This window comes from Xyrauchen texanus, chromosome 7, assembly GCF_025860055.1.
Source record: "Xyrauchen texanus isolate HMW12.3.18 chromosome 7, RBS_HiC_50CHRs, whole genome shotgun sequence".
Classification (NCBI taxonomy): domain Eukaryota; kingdom Metazoa; phylum Chordata; class Actinopteri; order Cypriniformes; family Catostomidae; genus Xyrauchen; species Xyrauchen texanus.
The window spans coordinates 40,305,578-40,329,774 of NC_068282.1; the positions used below are offsets into that span (position 1 = coordinate 40,305,578).

The 24,197-nt window shown below is 43.4% G+C and overlaps 1 protein-coding gene across 1 annotated transcript in view; it reads right to left on the bottom strand.

The window, feature by feature from the left end:
- tmeff2b (transmembrane protein with EGF-like and two follistatin-like domains 2b) overlaps positions 1-24,197 on the bottom strand; it is a 101,336-nt gene that overhangs the window by 66,493 nt on the left and 10,646 nt on the right. Inside the window, exon 2 of the mRNA XM_052129731.1 lies at positions 16,226-16,335. Coding sequence (XP_051985691.1) covers positions 16,226-16,335 — 110 coding nt within the window. The remainder of the gene's footprint in view (positions 1-16,225; positions 16,336-24,197) is intronic.

Consider the following 24,197-nt stretch of genomic DNA (forward strand, 5'->3'; position numbering starts at 1 on the left):
AAATTGGCTAACTTGTTAGAGAACATTTGAAAATATAAAATGTCTATTAACAATGACTATTTTTCATGAACAATTTATACATTGCATTGAAAAGGATTAACACCACTAAAACACAACACAAATGAGACAAATTACGTTTTTTCTAACATATTACACAAAAATTATGAGAACCACAATGCTTGGTACTTGTCAATTTATATAACCTCTTCAAACAGAAATATCAAAAGCTTTTTTTATTATTATTATTATTGTTAAAGATTCATTATCTATATTGGGTAACAAGACAGATATTCTGGTAAAACTGACAGAACTGTATAACATAGAGTGACCCCTAAAAGTATGCATAAGTCACACTTCAAAATGTCTCACTGTCAGTGCATTACGTAACAAAATATGACATAACAAAGTAATCTGCACACAAATGATGCTAGAGATCACCTTAGAACAATAACTTCACTTCCCCGTCTGTCGCTCTCTCCACGTTGTGTCGGAGAAGCGACACTAGGGGTCTCTCTTGAGCACCGAATATACCTCTGATCCATTGAAAAAAGGCCAATGAGAAGTTGACAGTCAGTATTTGCATACCCCGCCCCCGGGCATACGGGTATAAAGGCGAGGCAAATACTAGAGTTCATTCAGAAATTTTCTTCGGCGCCGATGGTTGTGCATGCTGTTCGCGTGAGATCACACCAGTTCCAGTATTCCTCTGACGCTCTGCATGCTGTTGGATTGAGGGCGTGTTACAGCGCCGATTTCTCCTTCTTGCACGGCAGTGCAATTGCCCCTGGGCGCTTCGACAGTGCAGAAACCCAAACCTAAGAGAGTTGTTTAAGAGAGTGATTTTCTCTAAAAGAGCAATACACAGCGGCGTTGAGCGTCTTTTTAAAGAAATCGACCGTTTGTGGATGCGGTCGATTTCTCCCCACCTCCTACGGTCATAAAAGCTGCCTGGCGTACCTGGGTTGCAATTACACGCAGGCAGCGTTTTTATGAATGGTCTATGTTTTCAGGGCGAGAACATAGCCATGACAGCATCGCGGTCGTGGGCTTTCTTTTGTCATGAGAGAAAGCCACTTCAGCCGCCCCCCGCGCCTCACCTCTTTCCCACGGGATTGGGGCAGGCGCTGCGGGCGATGAAGGCGATTTGGGGATAAAGACGAGCTGTGTTCGCCGGGTAAATCCCCGCGAGCCTCCAGCCTCCCCGGTACGCTTGCTGGCTTCCGTCCGAGCCTTTGTTGCCCCTAGCAAGGAGACTGGATGCGTGGCTCTCACTTCTCAACCTGTCTCGCTGGCTGGCCTGGACCATCCGACTTGGTTACGCAATTCAGTTTGCCAGGCCCCCGTCCCCCTTCGTGGGCGTCCGCTTTACTGCAGTGCTCGGCCAACATGCCAAACTCCTGCGCGTGGAGATCGCTACTCTTCTACTCAAAGACGCGATAGAGTCTGTCCCTCCAACCGAAATGAAGAAGGGTTTCTACAGCCCTTACTTCATTGTACCCAAGAAAGGCGGCGGCTTACGACCAATCTTGGACCTGCGAGTTTTCAACCGAGTGCTGCTCAAACTCCCATTCAAAATGCTCACGCACAAGTGTATCTTGACATGCGCCCAGCACCTAGATTGGTTCACAGCTGTAGACCTGAATAACGCGTACTTCCACGTCTCAATTTTGACGCGACATCAACCTTTTCTACGCTTGGCGTTCGACGGCCAGGCATTCCAGTACAAAGTCCTCCCCTTCGGCATGTCTCTGTCCCCTCGCGTCTTCACGAAAGTCGCAGAGGCAGCTATTGCCCCACTCCGAGAAGCCAGCATCCGCGTACTCAATTACCTCGACGACTGGCTCATACTGGCCCACTCCCGAGAGTTACTATGCGCTCACAGAGACCAGGTGCTCAGGCACCTCAGCCGCTTGGGGCTTCAGGTCAACCGAGAAAAGAGCAAGCTCACCCCCGTTCTGAGCATCTCCTTTCTCGGCATGGAGTTAGACTCAGTCTCAATGTCCGCACGTCTCACAAACGAGCGTGCCTAGTCGGTGCTGAGTTCCCTCGCCAAATTCAGGCCAGGCACAACGGTCCCTCTAAAACTCTTCCAGAGGCTCCTGGGGCAGATTGCATCCTCCGCCGCAACCACGCCTCTGGGTTTGATGCATATGAGACTGCTTCAGCACTGGCTTCAGACTCGAGTCCCGAGACGAGCATGGTGCCACGGCACGCACCGTGTGACAATCACCCCCGCCTGCCGAAAAGCCTTAAGACCCTGGACAGACCTCTGCTTTCTACGGGCAGCAGGTGTCCCCACGCGTCCTGGTCACTACCGGCCTTTGGAGAGAGGCCCCGCTGTGCTGGCATATCAATTGCCTTGAGTTGTTGACTGTTTTCTTTGCCCTGCAGAGGTTTCTCCCGTTAATTCGAGACAAACACGTCCTAATCAGGTCAGACAGCACCACTGCGGTAGCGTACATAAATCGCCAAGGCGGCGTATGCTCCCGCCACATGTCACGACTCGCCCGTCGTCTCCTCCTTTGAAGCCAGCAGCGACTCAGGTCGCTGCGTGCCACTCACATTCCCGGCAAGCTCAATGTGATAGCGGACGCACTGTCACGACAGAGCTTACCCAGTGGAGAGTGGAGGCTCCACCCCCAGTCGGTCCAGCTGATTTGGGAATGGTTCGGCAGAGCCCAGGTAGACCTGCTTGCCTCCCGAGAGACCTCCCACTGCCCGCTCTGGTATGGCCGAACAGAGGCTCGCTGGACAGACGCGCTGGCACACAGCTGGCCCACGGGGCTACGCAAGTATGCATTCCCCCAGTGAGCCTTCTTGCACAGGTGCTAGATTGCGATCTATCTACAGGAGTCTGCAGTTGTATGTAAGTGTGTTTATTTCATAGTTTTTAACGTTGTTATACTGGTATTCATTGCTAGATCAGGTGCTGTCTGTTTACTGTCTTGAACGCGGGTCGCTTAGACATGTGTTTGGTGTATGTGCGCTATATTTGTGTTGACTTGTCCCATAGTATTCGCTGATAGAATTGTTAGACTTGTTTAAACTTGTCACGTAGGATTCGTTGCTAGATTTGCTTAGACTTCGGGTTGGTTATCCTGTGTGTGTGTAAAACTGTCGCCGTTTTAGTGTCTGCAAACAGTGCGTCACTTGTTTTAGAGTATTATATATTGCTAAAGTGCAGCATAATTTATTTGCGCTGTACAGAAGTTGCGTTTGTTCCCGCGCAACCCTGAGTTTCGGTTTCGGGTGACCACGTGACTAGCTTTGTTGTGATAAGTAGCATTAAGGCGTGGCCAGCGCCAGGTAAGCTATTTAAACTTTTAGAAACATAGTCATTCAGGAGAAGCGATCTATCTACAGGAGTCTGCAGTTGTATGTAAGTGTGTTTATTTCATAGTTTTTAACGTTGTTATACTGGTATTCATTGCTAGATCAGGTGCTGTCTGTTTACTGTCTTGAACGCGGGTCGCTTAGACGTGTGTTTGGTATATGTGCTCTATATTTGTGTTGACTTGTCCCATAGTATTCGCTGATAGAATTGTTAGACTTGTTTAAACTTGTCACGTAGGATTCGTTGCTAGATTTGCTTAGACTTCGGGTTGGTTATCCTGTGTGTGTGTAAAACTGTCGTCGTTTTAGTGTCTGCAAACAGTGTGTCACTTGTTTTAGAGTATTATTTATTGCTAAAGTGCAGCATAATTTATTTGCGCTTGTACAGAAGTTGCGCTTTGTTCCCGCAAGCAACCCTGAGTTTCGGTTTCGGTGACCACGTGACTAGCTTTGTTGTGATAAGTAGCATTAAGGCGTGGCTGCTTTTTTCCACTGAACGGCTCGTAAAAGTGGTTATTTATTGGACTTAATGCTGACGCGGAAGCAGCAGCGGAAGTGGTGGCCCTCGTGTGAAGCCCTCCTCGTGTGAAGACCTACTTGGGTAAAGACCTGCGAGTCTACCTGTGCGAGTCCACCGAGCAAGGACACTGACAAGGCTCCACTCACCAAAGCACTTAAGTATTTTTCTATTCTATCTCTTTTATTATTTTACTTATACATACATACTAACATGTCTAGTTCACTAATAACACATGCCTTCAAGCACATCCCTGTTATCTGTTGTAGACCGTTCACAAGATACAGATGCAAGACAAAACGCAACCCACACAACCTACGGCCGCTCTGCACTTCAACACCTGCTCCACTCTCGTTCTCAGTGGGACTCTGGAACTGCCAGTCTGCTGTGAACAAAGCTGCCTTCATTCCAGCTTTCGCCACGCAGTCCACCCTCAGCATCCTGGCACTGACAGAGACATGGATACGTCCTGAGGATACAGCAACACCTGCTGCTCTCTCCAACTACTTCTCCTTCTCCCACACCCCTAGACATACTGGTAGGGGTGGGGGAACAGGTTTGCTCATCCATAATAACTGGACTTTTTCACCACAGGCTTCACTATGTAACAATACATCTTTTGAATTCCATGCCATTACTACAATGCAACCCACAAAATTACATGTTGTTGTCATCTATCGCCCCCCAGGTCAGCTGACAAGCTTTCTTGAGGAATTGGATGCCCTGCTGTCCTCCTTGCCAGACGATGGCAGGCCACTTGTGGTTCTTGGTGATTTCAACATACACCAAGACAAACCCCAGGCCATTGAACTGAATACTCTTCTGGCCTCATTTGACTTGGAAAGACTACACACCACAGCAACTCACAGGTCGGGCAACCAGCTGGACCTCATTTTTCCACGTAACTGTACCACCTCTAATATTCTTGTTACACCTTTACATGTCTCTGATCACTACTTTGTTCAATTCAACATGATTCTCCCATCCATTGTAAAACCGACCCCACCTTTGGTTTCCTTTCGCCGTAACCTCCGTTCCCTCTCACCCTCTCGCCTTTCCACTGATGTCTCTGCCTCTCTTCCCACAATAAATGTATTTTCCATGCTTGATGTAAACACTGCCACAGACACACTTAGCTCTACTTTAACAACCTGTCTAGACAACATCTGTCCTCTCTCCTCTAGACCAGCACGGACTACACCACCCAGCCCCTGGCTGTCTGATGTCCTTCGTGAACATCGGACTGATCTCAGGGCAGCTGAGAGGAGATGGCGGAAATCTAAAGATTCAGCTGATCTAGGTAAATATCAGCTTCTGCTCGCAAATTTTTCAAATAATGTTAAAACTGCAAAAACGTCATATTACCAGACCAAGATCAATAGCACCACTGACACTCGTAGCTTGTTTAGAACATGTAACACACTTCTCTGCCCTCCCCCTCCACCACCTGACACATCACTGACAGCAGATTGTAAAACAGTTAAAGGATGGGAAAGGAGGAGGCGAGAACCGGCTTGTCAATATAAATCATAGTTTAATGGAAAACTTAAAAGACAACACAAACACACATGACGGACATGTCCGCTAACGATCTCTCTCTCCCGCACGGCCCTCTGCAGTCAGCCTTTAAACCTCACGGAGGCATAATTAGCCTAATACGGGACCGGGTGTGTAGGATCACGACCCGGCCCTGCCCTCCGCCCTGCCACATTCCTCCCTCGTTCTCTCAGGCTGGGGAGCCCCCGGCCTGACGTACATCCCCCTTTCCCTGGGGAGGGCGCCTTCAGCTGACTGCCGGCAGGTCATCCCCATCTACCTGGACGAGGGAGGGGACAAGGGGAGGGAAACCGAAATGATTAAAATGGGAGGGTACTCCTGTAACAGTGTATTACCCCCCCAAAAAACTGTACAATTTAAAAGAGGATAAAAGCCAACGCAGAGCGACAGTGAGAGAGAGAGAGGAGAGAGAGATGAAAAAAAAACTTACTCGCCAGTTCTCCGATACGCCGCAGCTTGTTCCTCGGCCACTCCTCCACCCTTTATCGGACGACAGCCGCGCCTCTCCGGGCGGATCTGAGGCAGTCCTCCAGCCCCTGGCGGACGGAACACCCCGGCGCGTTCTTGGGGACTAGAAGGGGTCTCCCCCGCCCCTGGCAGCGGTTCTCTCGCTCCAGGTGGTCGGCAGTGAGCCCCTCCCCGCTCGCGGTCGGCGGTCTTAAACCCCGCCGTGTTTCAGCGGCCGGTAGGCGACTCCTCCGCCCCTGGCAGCGGCCCTGACCGCTCCAGGCGGTCGGCTAGGAGCCCCTCCTCCCCTCACGGTCGGCGGCCATTGTCCTCGTTCAGGTGGCTGGGCTCTTCGTCCCCCGGCAGATGGCCGCGGCTGCTCCGTTGGGGTGGGCGGTAGTGGCGAGAACTCTACTTAGGCGTATCCCTCCTCCTTCCCGGGCTTCGGCACCAATGTAAAACAGTTAAAGGATGGGAAAGGAGGCGGCGAGAACCGGCTTGTCAATATAAATCATAGTTTAATGGAAAACTTAAAAGACAACACAAACACACATGACGGACATGTCCGCTAACGATCTCTCTCTCCCGCACGGCCCTCTGAAGTCAGCCTTTAAACCTCACGGAGGCATAATTAGCCTAATACGGGACCGGGTGTGTAGGATCACGACCCGGCCCCGCCCTCCGCCCTGCCACACAGATATATTCGCCACATTTTTTACTGATAAGGTTACAGCCATCAGCAATACATTCACAGCACCACACCCTGTCAAACACCTGGCTCCTGTATGCAACCCTTCTTTCCCTATGTTCTCTTCTTTAACTGACACTGAGGTCTCTAAACTCCTCCTCTCCAATCACCCCACAACCTGTTCCCTTGACCCCATTCCATCACACCTTCTCCAGGCCATCTCTCCGTCCATCCTACCGGCACTTACACACATAATTAACTTTTCCCACTACATTTAAGCAGGCTCGAGTAACCCCACTGCTGAAAAAACCTGCACTTAACCCCACACAGATAGAACACTACAGACCAGTCTCTCTCATCCCGTTCATGGCAAAAACACTTGAAAGGGCAGTTTTCAATCAGATCTCCGCCTATCTCTCACAGAACAAGCTGTTGGATGACAATCAGTCAGGCTTCAAAAGTGGACACTCCACTGAGACTGCCCTGCTGTCTGTCATCGAGTCGCTGAGACAGGTGAAAGCTGAATCGAAATCATCCGTTCTGATTCTGCTGGACCTTTCTGCTGCCTTTGACACAGTCAAAAATCAGCTCCTTCTCTCCACCCTCTCTAAACTGGGTTTGACTGGTTCAACTCTTATCTCTCAGAAAGGTCCTTTGAGGTAGCATGGAGAGGGGAAGTATCCAAGCCACACCAGTTACTTACTGGGGTACCTCAGGGATCAGTGCTTGGGCCACTTCTCTTCTCCATATACACAACATCACTGGGACCCATCATCCAGTCACATGGTTTCTCTTACCACTGCTACGCTGATGACACGCAACTCTACTTGTCTTTCCAGCCCAATGACACCACAGTGACCGCTCGAATCGCTGCCTGTCTGGCAGACATCTCAGCCTGGATGAAGGAACACCACCTTCAACTCAACCCTGCCAAGACCGAACTCCTTGTCTTTCCAGCCAACCCGGCTGTTGAACACAACATCACCGTGCAGCTGGATCCAACTACAGTTTCACCTTCCAAAACGGTCAGAAATGTAGGGGTAACCATTGATGATGAGCTAAATTTCACAGACCACATTTCAAAAACTGCAAGATCTTGTAGATTTACACTCTACAATATCAGGAAGATAAGACCCTTCCTCTCTGTACATGCCACACAACTGCTCGTTCAGTCCCTTGTCATAACTAGACTGGACTACTGTAACGCTCTCATTGCAGGCCTTCCTGCATGTGCTATTAGACCTCTCCAAATGATCCAGAATGCAGCAGCACGTCTGGTCTTTAATGAACCTAAGAGAGCACGTTACACCACTCTTTGTCTCTCTCCACTGGCTGCCGGTTCATGCACGTATTAAATTCAAGGCCCTAATGCTGGCATATAAAACAGTCACTGGGTCTGCTCCAGCATACCTAAAAACCTTTATGCAGAGCTACGTTCCCACCAGAAGCCTGCGGTCGGCTAAGGAACGTCGCCTTGTCGTACCAAAACAAAGAGGCACCAAAACACTTTCCCGGACTTTCAGTTTCATCATACCACGGTGGTGGAATGACCTTCCTAACTCAATCCGGGAAGCTAACTCACTCTCTATCTTCAAAAAACGGCTAAAAACACATCTTTTCCAAAAGCACTTAACCGGTCACTAAAAAAAAAAAAAAAAAAAAAAATTATTTACATTTCTTGTTGCACTTAAATCTGTTTTGTATACTATTATGATGATAGTGAAACTTTGTAATATGGCACTTTTTGTACCACTGTCTCCCTAAGATGATTCGCTGATGTTCCTCCTCTTTTGTAAGTCGCTTTGGATAAAAGCGTCTGCTAAATGAATAAATGTAAATGTAAATGTAAATGTAGGTGCTGTGCAAGGTCAGGGAGGACGAGGAACACGTGACACTAGTGGCTCCCTACTGGCCCAACCGGACCTGGTTCTCGGACCTCGTGCTCCTCGTGACAGCCCCTCCCTGGCGAATTCCCCTGAGGGAGGACCTTCTTTCTCAGGGGCAGGGCCTCCGGAGACCTCTCTTCGAGCCGCTACAATCGGTTGGACTCAGGACCCTCTCTCTTAAGACTGCCCTGCTGATCGCGCTCGCTTCCATCAAGAGGGTCGGGGACCTGCAAGCATTCTCTGTTAGCGACACTTGCCTGGAGTTCAGTCCGGTAGACACTGACGTGATCCTAAGCCCGCAACCGGGCTATGTGCCCAAGGTTCCTACCACGCCCTTCAGAGACCAGGTAGTGAACCTGCAAGCGCTGCCCTGGGAGGAGGCAGACCCAACCCTTTCGTTGCTGTGTCCATTACGTGCTTTGCGTACTGGGTAGTAAATGCCATTTTTCACTGGCTTATCACACTCAGGCTGTGCCCCCCACTTGCGGGTCCGAGCTCACTTGACAAGGAGCGTTGCGTCCTCGTGGGCACTGGCCAAGGATACCTCCCTGGCAGACATTTGTAGAGCAGCGGGTTGGGCGACACCCAACACCTTTACGAGAGACTACAATCTCAGGGTTGAGTCAGTTTCATCCCGTGTTTTCTCAGGTCCGAGCCAGTAGAACTCGGTAACACGCTGATGGGCTGGCCGGGTGAATCGCTTGCATATACGCCTTTCCCTCACTTGAGGTAAAACAGTGAGTCTTTTTTCCCAGGAGAATTCACTCAACTCGAATCTCTGGTCGATTCCTCCCTAGCCCTCATGGGTCCGCAGTTTGGCGGAGGAACTTGCCGACCCAATCCACTGCGGGTACTCAGATCTACCCTGTACTGGAATAGGTGCTCCACAGAGTAGGGACTTCTATGCGGACTCCCCCTGTGTGTATTTTCCGCGATACGGTCCCCTTACGAGCAGACCCGCGTTCTCCTTGGGTAAATTTCGGCTGCCCCCCAGTCGCCGTGTGTAGCAAATCCACCCTCGCTGAGGCTGGATCTGTCACCGCGCCACTTCCTCGTGTCGTGTTCCTAAAAACACATGTGATGTATTCACCACCGTACCTCCCCAGTTGGGCCGGGGTGGTCTCCGCAGGGTCTTTTCCCCCCTGAAAGAATGGGAAATTGGGTAAGACCCCCTTCCCTCAGTGTGTGTAAGGGCCCCGGCTGTCTATTGCTCTATGCGAGAAACATAGAGAGAAAAGAGGCCCAGCCAGGCTTGGCCCGTTCCCAGGTTGGCAAGCGTCACCTTGTTCCCCTGCCTAGGGTAACCAGAAGGATTCCGACAACTTTTTTGGGGCATTGGGGAAGGGTACGTGCAGTCTGACACAGCTGGTCGTTTGGCACGTAACAAATACCTGCCCGCTCCTGTGTCAGCAGAACACGTACACGGCTCAGCGCATGGTGGATTTAAATTGGACCCCTAGTGTCGCTTCTCCGACACAACGTGGATGGGGAACGTCTAGGTTACGGATGTAACCTCCGTTCCCTGATGGAGGGAACGAGACGTTGTGTCTTCCCGGCCACGTCGCTGAGCCGAACCGCTGTAGTGGCCAGAACCATTTCCGGCTCCTCGGAAAAATCCTGAATGAACTGTAGTATTTGCCTCGCCTTTATACCCGTATGTCCGGGGGCGGGGTATGCAAATACTGACTGCCAACTTCTCATTGGCTTTTTTTCAATGAATCAGAGGTACATTCGGTGCTCAAGAGAGACCCCTAGTGTCGCTTCTCCGACACAACGTCTCGTTCCCTCCATCAGGGAACGACGTTTTCTTGATACTTTTATTTTATTACATTTTTTGCAATTACTTTTCACCAAGTGGTGTCATTTCGGTCATAATGTATCACTATACTTTTTGGCTTAATTTTGAAAAGTATATGTATAAAAAATACTTTTTAATGTAATAAGACTAACATGGTTATTTTTGCTTTATTTGGACTAACTTCTTATATAAGAAGTGTGTTTGTGCTATCTTTCTTTAAAATAAATGCCACTTTTATATATAAAAATGGAACACTTCTGATTTGTCTTCTGATCCAAGCTTAAAGGGTTAATTCACATTAATTAAATATACAGTGGGAGTCTGAGCTTTTGCACTTTCTCTAATCAATTATTTTAAATTATATTAAAAACAACTTGATTTTTGAGAATGTATAAGTATGCAATCACATCAGCTCTGCATGTGCATAGAATGTAAACAAAGTTAGCCTAGGGGTGTTGAAGTCTCTGAAGTTTTTGGTGTTAAATTAGTCAGTTTAAATTTTTTATAACTCATTAAAAAAGTTTAGACAGGTCTTAAAGGAAAATTTTAAACAACTACAACAAGGATTTGAACAGCTACGACTTTCAAACTGGTACTAAACAACTAAACTAGTTACCACTCCTAATTTGCACATAACAAAACTATGTACAATAAACACAGTGAAATAGCCTATCATTATTTTAAGTAATAACAGCAAAAATGTAATACAGCAGAACACTGCAATCCAATCGTTTAAGATTTGTCAGGTATCGTGTATTCTCCTTGTGTGTTATATTATTAACATAATTCCTCATATTTTAGCTGTGGGAACAGTTCGCTGATGATTATCAATATATATTGAATTACTTATTTTTTTTTACCTGTAATAAAATCTGCAATACAAAGTCTGCTATAAACATGTCACTACACAGGCATCTACTCTTATTTTGTAGCTGAATTGCTGGTGTCCACTATGGTAAGGGCTGGACTGGTAATCTGGCATAACGGGCATTTTCCCAGTGGGCCGACGCACTTTGGGGCCGATCAGGGGTGGACTGGCCATCGGGAGTACCGTGCGGGCCGGTCGCAAAATGTGCCGAATGGGTCGCGATAAGCCAAAATGAGCAACCGTGTTACGCAGAACAGACCACAAAACTGCGCCGCGATATGCAGAAAAGGACAGCGGACCCCCAATCCCCCCCCCCCCCTACAAGTTTTGGGCCTGTTGCCATGTAAAATCCTGGGCCGATTTCTCTTCTCAGTCCAGCCCTGGCTACGGTCTTTTTATTTAATTACCATCTGAAATCATTATTATCAGTCTGACATCATGGTGCTGTCGACCTCCTGCTGTAATAATACATTCATAATACAAATGACACTCAGGTTCATTAACAATTAAAGTTTTACAAAGAGAGTTTTATGGAGACTCAAAATTTTAAACAAATGCAATTCCAACGATTACCTAAAGGGGTCAATATACCTCCTAAATAAAACAGGAAGAAAACTCCCTTGTGCCATTAAACAATTCTGTCTTTATTAGATTTGAAAAGAGTATGAGAAATTATCTGTGTCCACACACCTCCAGAGAAATAGCACTATACAAACCCAAATCACACACACACACACTAACTGACTGAATACTGACATGCGGTGAGAAATGCATTTGAAGAGGACGCTTGAATTAATCAGAGCTGTTTACTTACAGTAAACGAAGGGTAGAAAAAGAGAGACAGGGAGAAAGGCAGAGAAAAAGAGAGCAGGGAAGGAAAGGGTATGGGCAAACATTGGTTAGCATGTGTTTGTGTGTAGTTTATGTTACTGTGTTAGTGGCTTCTAATGGAGGCTTTCGCCGGCGCTATTGAGCTAAAGCACTCAGTCCTTCATCTCGCTTTATTAGGACTCAGTAAGGGTGATGACCTCCTTCCATGCTTTACGATGAATGTATGTGTGCGTGTTTTCTTCCAGTTTCACACCGCATACATAAGCAGCACGGAAGCAGTGTAACTGAAACAGCAGGCTTGCAGTGGTTCTACTGCATAAAAGAGCTGGTGCTTTATACAGAAAATAAAGTGTTTTTACTTTAACAATGGCCAACAGTTATAAAAAAGTGACTATTTGCACTAGGTGTAAATAGCACCTGCCACACAATGCGGCTATTTGCACTCAAACAGTCTAGTGGAAACACAGAAATTGAAGACAAACTGCACCCTTATGTGTTGCTGTAATGGTGTGGTGTGTTGAGATGGTCTTGGTCGCCTTTTTTTGTGCGGACGACCCTGGCTTGATTCACTCTTTTGTCCCACTTTTACCCATCTTGTTTCCTGTCTCCATTCTTAATATTTCCTTTAATACTACTAATGATAATGATAATGACTCAGCATACCGGATCCACTCCATAACAGGCAAACCTCTTTTCCAAGGATCAGACTTCAAGTGGGTTCCTTACATGTGGAAGACGTCACGCTGCTGGTTCTTGAGTGTACAACATCTGATATAATCCTGGGGCACCCATGGCTAATTTAACTCTCTCTTTACCTATTGTAAAATGTGTCACTCACTCCAGTAAGCCCTACCCATTGCCTATAACCACAACCACTATATAAAGCCCAGTAAATCTCACCTCCACTGACATCCCCTCATGCTATTCCCTCTATTCTTCACCAGGTTCGACTTCAACATTTCCTATCGTCCAGGGATGAAAAATGTCAAGGCTGATGCCCTCTCTCCCAAAGACTGTCATGAGCAACTAAGCCTCCACCAACCTAACCTTTTCTAATACTTGGCTTACAACCCCCACTATTCCCATGGTCTGGAGAGCCTTCAGATGTTCCTGCAGTCGATCACTGATTCAGAGAAAGTGAGAGGGTCTGGGATTTAGCTCACCATCATCTCCAGAGAGCAGTGTGCAACAAAAAAAAAAAACAAGCCAATGCCCGAAGGTCAGAGGCCCCCACATTCCAACCCAGGCAAAAGGTTTGGCTCTCCACAAAGGACATCAGGATACCCCTGCCCTGTAAGAAGCTAAGTCCCCGGTACATTGGTCCCTTCACCTTTAACTTCACCTTTCACGCAAAACAGATCAACCCCATCACCTACCAGCTTCGAGTTCCTCCTCAGTACCGGATCCACCCCACATTTCATGTCTCTCTATCGCACCATCCCCCTCTTTCTCTTACCCACAGAGTCTGGCCCCATGGAAGAACCCCCCTCTCCTGCTTCTCCTCGAGGATGGACCCATCTATGATATGAGAGAGATCCAGAGCTCCGAGCACTGCAGGGGTCATCTTGAGAATCTAGTAGACTGGGTGGGCTATGGACCTGAAGAAAGATCCTGGGTACCTCAGAATGACATCCTGGATCCGACCCTACTTACCGAGTTCCACACATCTCACCCACAGCATCCAGTTGGCATTGGAGTCTTGGTTCGCAGGAACGGCCCGTGGAGATGGGAGTAATGTCACAAATACACCAGGCTCCCCAGTCATCCAAACATAGCCCTTGAACTCACCAGAGTACTAATCACTCACACCTGCAGCCAATTCAAGAGACTAATCAACACCACTATAAGAAGCACAAAAAACACATACTTTTTGTCTTGTCACCAACGTGTTCACAGACTCAAACCCATGTTCCAGCGATTACCTATCTGTGCTCTAAACGATCTCTTGCAGAATACTAACCCTTTCTCCAATCATCTCCTGTGGATTACTCACCCAGTCTCCAACGAACTGGAGCCTTCTTCTGTGGGTTACCAAAGCTCCGGTGCTCACCTGTGATACCTGTGGATTCTGTGGATTCACCTTCACCAAGTGAACACCTCCCTTGACATCAGCTCACCTCTGCGTATCTGGCTTAGTCTTACCATTCACCCTCCATCTCCACCATGAACGGTACTTCACAAGTCTGCCTTCACTTTTGTTCACAATTTGTAAATAAACAACCCTGCTCAGGTTCAAAACTCCCTCTTGTGTCTGTGGTTACATAACAAACGTGGATCGATCTTGAAATATCAAGCCTTCCGATACTGATATTTAGAAAATTAATGATCATAAATGATGACAACAAGAAAACAAGAATCATTATTTCACGTATAAGATAAAGATGTATAAAAACCATAAACAAAGACTGAATCAATACACATATACCTACATATTAGCACACACATTTATAAAGGAGATAATTATCTATCTATCTATCTATCTATCTATCTATCTATCTATCTATCTATCTATCTATCTATCTATCTATCTATCTATCTATCTATCTATCTATCTATCTATCTATCTGTCTGTTTGTCTGTCTCTCTAAAATGAGTTACAGTCTTGATTAAGAGATTTTGGTCTTGATTTAGGGATTTTGAAAAAACCTTAACCAAGTCTGTAGAATAACAATGTTTTGGTTTTGTCAAGCCAACTTAATAGCAGTTAAAACAAGTTTTAAACTTTCTCCCCATCTCCCCATATCCATTGTTTGGGTAAACAGATAGTCCCACCTCTAAATTATGCCATTGGTTGGGCCAAACTAGTTATGTTCAGCCCAGTAAGGACACACTAACAGATTCCAATTCTGTTTTGTGTCACTAGTGGCACACAATACAACAGAAAAAAACTTTTATTACTGTTTGCATAGATGTTGAAAGCTTTCTATTCTCATATACTAGCGAGTCTTAAGCCTTTCTTAAATGGCATTTTCATTGGCGTTTGGGGGGTATGAAGTGTTTGTGAATCTAGAGGAACGTTTTTGTGAAGCTCCATTTTACGTGTAAATGACTACCTTTTTTCTCATATATTTATGAAAGTTTCATTAATGAGGCACTTTAATTGTGGCCTCTGGCACCTTGTAACCATGTGACTGTTTCTGCTTAGAAATAATTCAAACTGTCTGTCTAGAATAAGAAAAGAGCAAGAGAGAAGGACAGAAATGGAAGGCAGTCCGTCTGAGTATGAAAGTTGGATCAATAGCATCTCAGTAAGTGAACTTGTACGAATCACATCCATTCATCTCTCTCCCTTTCTTACACACACACACTCTTTCCATCAATCCTGTTCTCCATCTGGGAATGGAGGCTGGCTGCAGGGCTCTGGGCAGCAGCATCAGACCACAGGAGAAGGGCATCCCCATACACGCCCTTCCAGCGACGGGCAGCGGATCTCATTGCACATGATACTTACCCAATAACCCTCCCCACCACAGCTAGAGGCTCTCACATGGCCCCAGACTAGCGTTAGTGCCGCTCAATTGTATTAAGAGCAGAAATGAAAGCAGCATGACCCTTCTTAAGTGCACAAGGAAGCTTTGTGATGAGCGAGGCCGGGCGATCGAGCAGATGCATCAAAGGCAAACCCCCCCTGCACGACGCAAGTAGACAGATAATGCTATTTATCTGAGTGATGCAGCTTGGCCAGCAACAAGACACAGATGCACGATGTCTAAGTGGAGTGAAGCACTCTGAACAAGTGAGAGAATGTGTGTGTGTTTTCTGTAAGAAGGCATGTGGAGGTGTACCCCATAGGACAGGATAATCACAAATGAGATTGGCTTAAAATCTCAATTGTTTATCCAAGACAGCAATGAGATTTTTGTTTATATCTCCCTGCTTCAGACCTTCAGAAGAGAGCTCTACAAGATCTCTTTGCCAAGATACCAAAGTTTGTAATCAAAAGCCAGATATATTTTAACATAGTGATAACAAATGTCTCAAAGATCCAATATCACACCCTCATGTTGTTAAAACCCCATTTGCCTTGTATAGAAAAGATGCAATAAAAGTGAATGGTGACAGAGTTGGAAGTAAGAAAGTAATATGGTTTAAACAACACGAGTGTGAGTAAATGATGACAGAATATTTGTTTTTGCAAGAACCAGCACTTTAAATCTTTTGTGGGGAGAAACAAAAAAAAAAAGTGAACACTGATCAAGTGAGAGAATGAGAGTCTGTTTTCTGCCTCTGTCACCATCACACATTCAACATTTGATGCTAATAAATAAAATGTCAATATTGGAGTTGCACTGATTCATACCTTGAAATCACAGATGCACGTCACCGTGTCCCCGATTCGCAGACACTCTCCGTCAAACTTGCACGTGTTCGTGTCGCAAAGAAAAAGATCCGTGTCCTGCTCTTCAAACCCTGTCATGAAACATAAATATAGATTATAGATTATGAAAGGATATTGTACAGCAGTGGTTATCAAATGGGTTTGCTTCAGGACCTAGAATTTACATTGCACATCAAGTGGTTACCCAACACAGTGTCAACCTTGTACAAATAATGTCAGATGCTATTTGGACACAAATGCAAATAGCGGCAGACACTATTTGCACTCCTAATTTAATACTAACATAGTGTTTATTAAGAGTCCCTCAGACACCCAACAGTACACCAACTCCTAGCCCTAAACCTAACCCTAAACTTCCCTTACAGATATTAACCATAGTTTTACAACAGTAAGCTTAGTATCACCAAAGTGTTTTGAAGTAAAATCATGGAAATCACAAAATTCTAAAATTTGTATTATATAAACACCATATTACTACAGAAACACCATGGTGATTTGCATAAAAAATATGGCTTCGGCCAAGAAACATGATTACTAATATATTACTATTGTAAAACCGTGGTTCATTTTACCAAACCTTATAAATCCTTTCTCTCAACTCCCCGACCATCACCTTGATCAAATCACTGTGAGGCAACCAACAATTATATACATTTTTACTTTTTATCACAAGTAGTATTAAAGGAAATATTAAGAGTGGAAACAGAATGGGGAAAAGTTGGGAATCAAAACCAGGTTGTCCGCATGAAAAACACATCCTCACTTTGCACACCACGCCATTGTAGAAACATTTTGGGGAGCAGTTTGTCTTCAATTTGTGGGTTTCTACTAGACTATTTGAGTGCAAATAGCTGCACTGTGTGGCAGGTGCTATTTAAACCTAGTGCAAATCGTCACTCCATTTTCTTTTACCTTAAGCAGTTTTGTTTTCAAGAGTGATGGCATGTCATGCAACCTTCCCATGTAGGCATCTACCAAGTGAAATATAATAAAAATGCACCAAATTACTGTAGAATTTGTTTGTAAGTCCATTGATGTCAACAACAAAAGAGCCCCCCTGCACCCTTTTGAAAGTTGATAAGCCTATTATTGTACTATCCTAAATGTTCAATTATATAGTAAGTTGCATTTTATTATTTACATTTTATTATAGTTTTTCACTACTGTTCACTAACCTATCAGAGCAGATCTGTGACCACCAGTTAAGAACCACTCATGGGGGAGCCTGGGTAGCTCAGCAAGTAAAGACGCTGACTACCACACCTGGATTCGCAAGTTCGAATCCAGGACGTGCTGAGTGACTCCAGTCAGGCTTCCTAAGCAACCAATTGGCCCGGTTGCTAGGATGGGTAGGGTCAGGTAGGGTTAACCTCTTGGTGGGGCACGTGGTGAGTTGTGCGTAGATGCCGCGTAGAATAGCGTGAGCCTTCACACGTGCTACGTCTCCGCGGAAACGTGCTCAACAAACCAAGTGATAAGATGCACGGGTTGACAGTCTCAGATGTGGAGGCAACTGAGATTCGTCCTCTGCCACCCAGATTGAGGCGAGTCACTATGCCACCACAAGGATTTAGAGCACATTGGGAAAAAAAAATAAAATTAAATTACCACTCATGCACGAAACAAGCCAAGATTATAGTATTCAAAATGTCAAAAGGTCAGTTTACATGAATAACCAAACTTTTATTCTGTTTTGTAAATAATGAAAACAAAAACATAAATAAAATGTTAACATACTTCGCTTTAGGCACGAAATTTCAGTTTTGGTCTCATTATCAAAAAAGTCTCACTATATTATGCCATGGGGTCAACATTTCAAGCAATCTTTTCCTTCAGTGCACCAGTGGTCAGATAAGCCACTCTGTTTCATTAAAAATGAATAAACACATCATCAGTGTGAAACAGTCTCACAGAATTACTTCCTCAGGGCAAAAGGTCTTTTGGTTCCAAGCTCTGGATAGAGGATATAAAAGCTAAAGAATATCATGACTGCAGCAGCAAACAACAGCTACTCTGTTACAAAAGCAGCTTTGAAATGTAGATTGTGTCACTGGTTTGGAATCATAACAGATAGGGGTATGAAGCTTAAAGACATCTGTTGAGATTGAGGGCAGGATTTCTTTTAATGGACTGAGGTTTTCTCTAAGAATGGCAAGTTCAAGTTGACAGACAGTTGACAACAACCACACTAAGGCATCATTCACACAGTTGGTGTTTGGGATTGAAACCATATTTACTTACAGATGTGACTTTCAAATAGTCTTGGCTTTATATGTAGTGTATATATTTTTGTAAAAATTGTAGCAGACAAATTGTAGCAGATAGATTGCTTGATATATTCAGTTCAGCAACAGTTCAAGGGCTCACTTAATCTATATAATTTATAATATAATTGTATGATTTAGTAGTGCAGCAATTGTAGTAATTGGAAAGTCATTATTGATTAATTATTATAAAATTAATATATGCAAATAAAACTACTTTCTCCAGAGGGAGAACTCAGCCCAAGAGAGCATAGGGGCAGTGGCTTGGGCCACTGTGGCCACCTGTCTGTGCACGTCCCTGCTCTGTCTCTGTTTCCTACTGCACTATTTAGCGACGGCACTGCCTAGTACTGATTCTACAGCGTGAAACACACAGCACATCCATTGTTGTCCGATTCCCATGCAAATTACTCTTATGAGCCAGTTCTTTCAAATTCACTGTACAGCACGAAACACAGCTGGTTCTATTTAGTGAATCAAAAATACTTCAACAGGTGCAATAAACCTCACTGACATTTATGTTTGGACTTACGTTATGTCCAGCTTTGCTGGGCTCTGTTGAAATCTGAAATTATTTCATAATTTGGCAAAAGACTGCTGAGGGGATAAATGCATTAAAAATTATACATTTTGTTTTCCAAATATTTTTTAAAAAGTACGAATCGTGAACCTTTTAGGAGTCTAAATCATTAAGAGGAGCCTGAATTGTTAAATTCCTTATGATTCCCATAGTAACGAATGATGCTTGTATCAACGAATAATCAAAGTCAAGTCCCTTTTTTATTCTCACAATAATTTATACCCGTAACCACAGTGACAGTGACTGAAGTAAATATCAAAGATGGTGACTTCCATAACACCAGAAAGTCTTGTTACAACTGACATGCAGTTATTTAATTAATCAAAGTCCAACCATTCGAGATTAGTCAAATCTTTATTAACTGACAGCAGCTTTGAATGCTTTGTGTTGAGTGCAGCTTTAGGGTTGCACCAAGACCACAAAACTGGTGGGAGCTGCTTCTTTGTACAAGACAGTGACTGGATCTAAAACCTTTACATTACACACAGCTTCTATCTCTATGTGAGTTAGCTCCTACCTCTTTGAGTCACCTCATGAAAAAAAAAACATGCGAAGACAGTGACAGATAACTAGTGGTCCACTGCGGACTTGTTCACACAGGTATACCAAACTCTCTCTCAAAATTCAGTTTTGAGTCAAAAAATGTAAGCAGTTCTCTTCATTTTAGTCCAACAATAACCTTATTAAGCTCTCTAAAACAGGACTGGCATCCATATTCTGCTGCTCTGTTAACACAGCCAAATAAAGAACTATTACACTATTGAAGAAGCAACGATCTATATCCCTTAATATTGCGAGAGAGCCCACTTCCTTGGATTAAAATCAACTACAGTTCAAGAATTACAGTTCAAAAATGTAATATCAATGCAATAAATACAACAATGGACAATTTGCGCAAAATTTGACACAAAGCTCATTTGCATGTGAAAATTAGTTTGCGGCAATTTTGCATTGAACACACCTGTTTACATGTAACATGTATGTCAAAGGCATGTACTTAGCTATTAGTCTGTATATTATTACTATTTTTACTAAAATATACTATTTTTGTGTGTGAGTAAAAAAGGTTGTTTTTATTCTTCTCTTTGAGAGCTTTCCAAAGACAATGACACATGGTTATATGACCAATTTGATGTTTTTTTTTTTACCAATTACAATAATATGTACCATGCAAATTGATTATTTTCAATTATGAATAAATTATCAAAACAGAACACTTTAAAATTTCAAAGCACTTGTTCAGTTTTGGTCATAATGCCTACATGCATTGCAAAGTACAGCTTTTAAGCTTAAAAATGATACCCATTTTGTATTGGTCATTAGTTAGATACAAAATAAAAATCTCGGCTGGCCCGCACATGGGCCCCAAGCTTAAAGGGTTAATAAATGAGTGCCATTATTCCTGATGGGGCTTGATAAAATGTAAATATTGCTTGATCAGTTGTGTCTTGCAGTGATGGTGTAGACTAATAAGCTGAGACAAAAGTGTGTGTTTCTATGTGTGTGAATGCTGTATGAACAGAGAAGAGACAGAGAGAGTGAGGTGGTGCAGAGTGATACAGCAGTGCTTAATCAAGACAAGCAGCCAAAGTCTGAGGATAAGTCAGTCTGTATGGAATGATAATGAACCAGAGACAGAAGTAGACTGAGAGAGAGCAGTGAAAAAGGAAGATGACCCACACAATGTGACACTTAAAATGCAAACACAATAGAGAATTTTAGAGCACACTGCAAAAAAAAAAAATTCTGAGCATCTTTATTTTCGTTTTGTTTTCCTGTAAAATATCTAAATATCATTATAACAAGATACATTTACTTGATAAGCAAAACTGCATATTCTTTCTCTCAAGACTAAGAATATGTATTGATTGTACAACAGGTAGTTCCAGTCCTTTAATATGATTGATCATATTATAGGACTCTTGAATACAAACAATATCACACTCAAATTACTGAGGGGGCTAAATTGCTGTATGAAAAAAACTTGAATATGCAAACTGATGATCATCATACCCAGCAGGGTGCAAAAGCTACCCTGCATCTGCAGCAGAATTACATTAGCTCATTATTACTGCAAGACAGGTCTTGTATTTGTGAACTTGTACATTACATAGCGCAAACATGGACAGTGCACACCATGTAATAGATTTGGGGGGAAGCATTCAAACATTTCTGTTGTACGTAAACATCATTTTAAAACCTAATAAAGTAAAATGCCATGCAAATAGAGTTTTGTGGCCATTTAGTCCATGTTTATTAGCTTTTGAAGCTCTAAATCCAAGTATACTTCTAAAAGATGACAAAATATTTTCTACATCTCGAACATGTGCATTTATCAAAGATCGGCATCTCGTAAAATGTGCACAAAATAACTATGTTGCAATATGGTATGCACTTTGCACAACATATCACGGCTATTTGCATCAATTTTAAGACCATTCTACTCCCCAACTGATCCCAAAATTCTCACACAAACGCAACAACATGATCACACGGGAAGTCGGTATGTTGCTACCGAATGTCCCAGTACCCTGACATTGTCCCCATTCTACCGAGTTACTGACCACCGCAGTTTGTAAGACTCGAGTTCTCATCCCACATTGAAACCAGGTAATAATCGCAATCGGATAATTAGTGATAAGTTCGATTTAGAAGTTTAATTTTCACTCTAATATTGCATTTTTACTCAACTCACAGTTAGGTTTAGGGTTGGGGTTTTGGGGTACACTTAATAAAAAATACATTATTTTTTACTCTATAATATATAATGTACATAATGTACACCTAAAAACAACTCGCTTTACAAACTGGAGCTCACACATGCACTTAAGTTCAAAACACTTCCAACTTTGGCCACTGGGGGCAGTACGTAGAATGTTTGTAAACACAGATCGAATTTAGCTCAACAGACATTTCCGAACTTACAGTGAGATCAGTCTGAACACAGACTTTATTTCTCAAACAAACTCAGACACATATATATGTCATAGTTGACACCAACAAAAAAATATGGATTGCAGAGTAGCGGGACAGACTCTGGCTGCAATCTGTTCTGCAGACGAAGATGGAGGTAAACAAATCCACCAACTTTTTCAAATCTTGCTACATTGATAGGCTCCCACTTCATATCAGTTATTTCAAATTCACTGCTCGACGCTTTCATTTCGACATTTAATTGGCTGTTGTTTATTGCTGTTCTCTTGCTTGTAAGAGAGTTGTGTACCTTTGAAGACTTGTCAGCTTTTTTTCAAACAAGTTTGAAATGTAATGTAGTATCTGCAACTAGTTGGAACATGTCTCAAAAGTGCACACGCTAGAAGAGCGTTGGTGATGGACAGATGCTACGAATTTGCTACAGTCTTGGAATTATTCAGCTCTACTACACATAGTAACTGCAATACACAGAGTTTCCCAAACTGTGAAATCACAGTATTTTAGTAATAGTGATTTCTGGGCTTTCACACATCTCTTGGGCAAAGTCACTAAACATTTTCATGTTTATGCTAGCATGCTGGTAACAAATGTATGTGAGTGAGCACTGCCCTGTCTCTCATAACAGATGGTCTTGTAAGAATAGCCCGGCCATTAGTGAGTATTTATATACTCATCATTAATCTAAGAGCGCTTTGGCTTTCATTTTCAAAAATAGATAAACAGGAACAGAACCCATGTTAAATGAAGGATGCAGGCTTTGTCTGTGACTTGGGAATTTTGGAGGTACCCTTGCAATTTATGTATGTTTGTGTGCACAAGGTTAATAAGGACTGAACCTCACACCTTCTGGCACATCTGTAGAGGACCACCCCAAAGCCCCTTGGAGACAAGCTCACTTTCACCACCATATGGCTGCATGTGGTAGTTGCGCGTAAGTACTGATCAAGTGAACAATGTTTCCTGTCTGTCTCATGTAGCCAGACAAATCACATCCCTTCAAGATTTTATCTGGAGAATCACATCTCAATGTGAGTCTGGACGGTTGAGTACACGTGCTGACAAAGACCCACATATTAATATCTGAAACATTTTAAGGACATGCCTCCTTTCCTGGAAAGCAAAAGCATTCTATTGCATTTGCCAATTTAACAAATTAGGGGGCCCACACAAATACCACAAATTCCAAAGCAGAACAACCTTTTTACCTCTTTGAAAATGCATGGAATGGGGGAAAAACATTGCTTAAAAATTAGACATTGACCTCTAAGATATGACTGAGGAATTTTACAAATCTTATTCATGTGGTTTCACTCATTTCTGCTTTAATGACTCTATTTTTAATATGGAACAAACATTCAGGGCCGTAGGTAGCGGGGTGAAAGGTGGTAACGATTTTAGGGGCCCAAAGGTCCAGGGGTTCCCACAACAAATTTTAAACTGTATTTTTTAATAGGAAAGGGGCCCAGAGCAAGATACAGCCAGGGGACCCAGATTATCTTGCTATGGCCTTGGGTACATTGACCAGAATCTACACCAGTAGTTCACATGAAATGCTTTAGGGAAGATTACATTTCATGCTATACTCCATCTAAACCGTTCTACATAATATATATATATATATATATATATATATATATATATATATATATATATATATATATATTCATCTTTAATTGTTGTATATTTGTGACCTTTTATTTATTGAAAAACGACATGGAATATTTGTCACACCAAAGGACCATTTAAAATGAACTACAGCCAAAGTAAAAATGTGTTTATAAATCGTGATAAGCTTAAAAGAAATGTTAAAATATAAATTAATTTGCACTGTCACTGGAATAGATTTTGTAATTTAATTAATTACATGATATGCTGACTGAGACTCGCAAAAACATGATGTTGGTACTTCAAGCTTAAATTGCTCCCTTGGTAAAAAAAAATTACTTATTAAGGTGGTGAGATTAAATGCAGAATACAGAAAATTAAATCAAATAAGACCTATTACCTGCACAAAACCAACACAGCAATGTCCCCTCGCAAAGTCTAACAGTCATAAAAAAAAACGACAACTAAATCAATAAAATACTAAATAAAAAATACTTCTCAATATTCAAAATATGCCAAAGATAATGGTTGTTTGTTTCTGTCTAGCTTA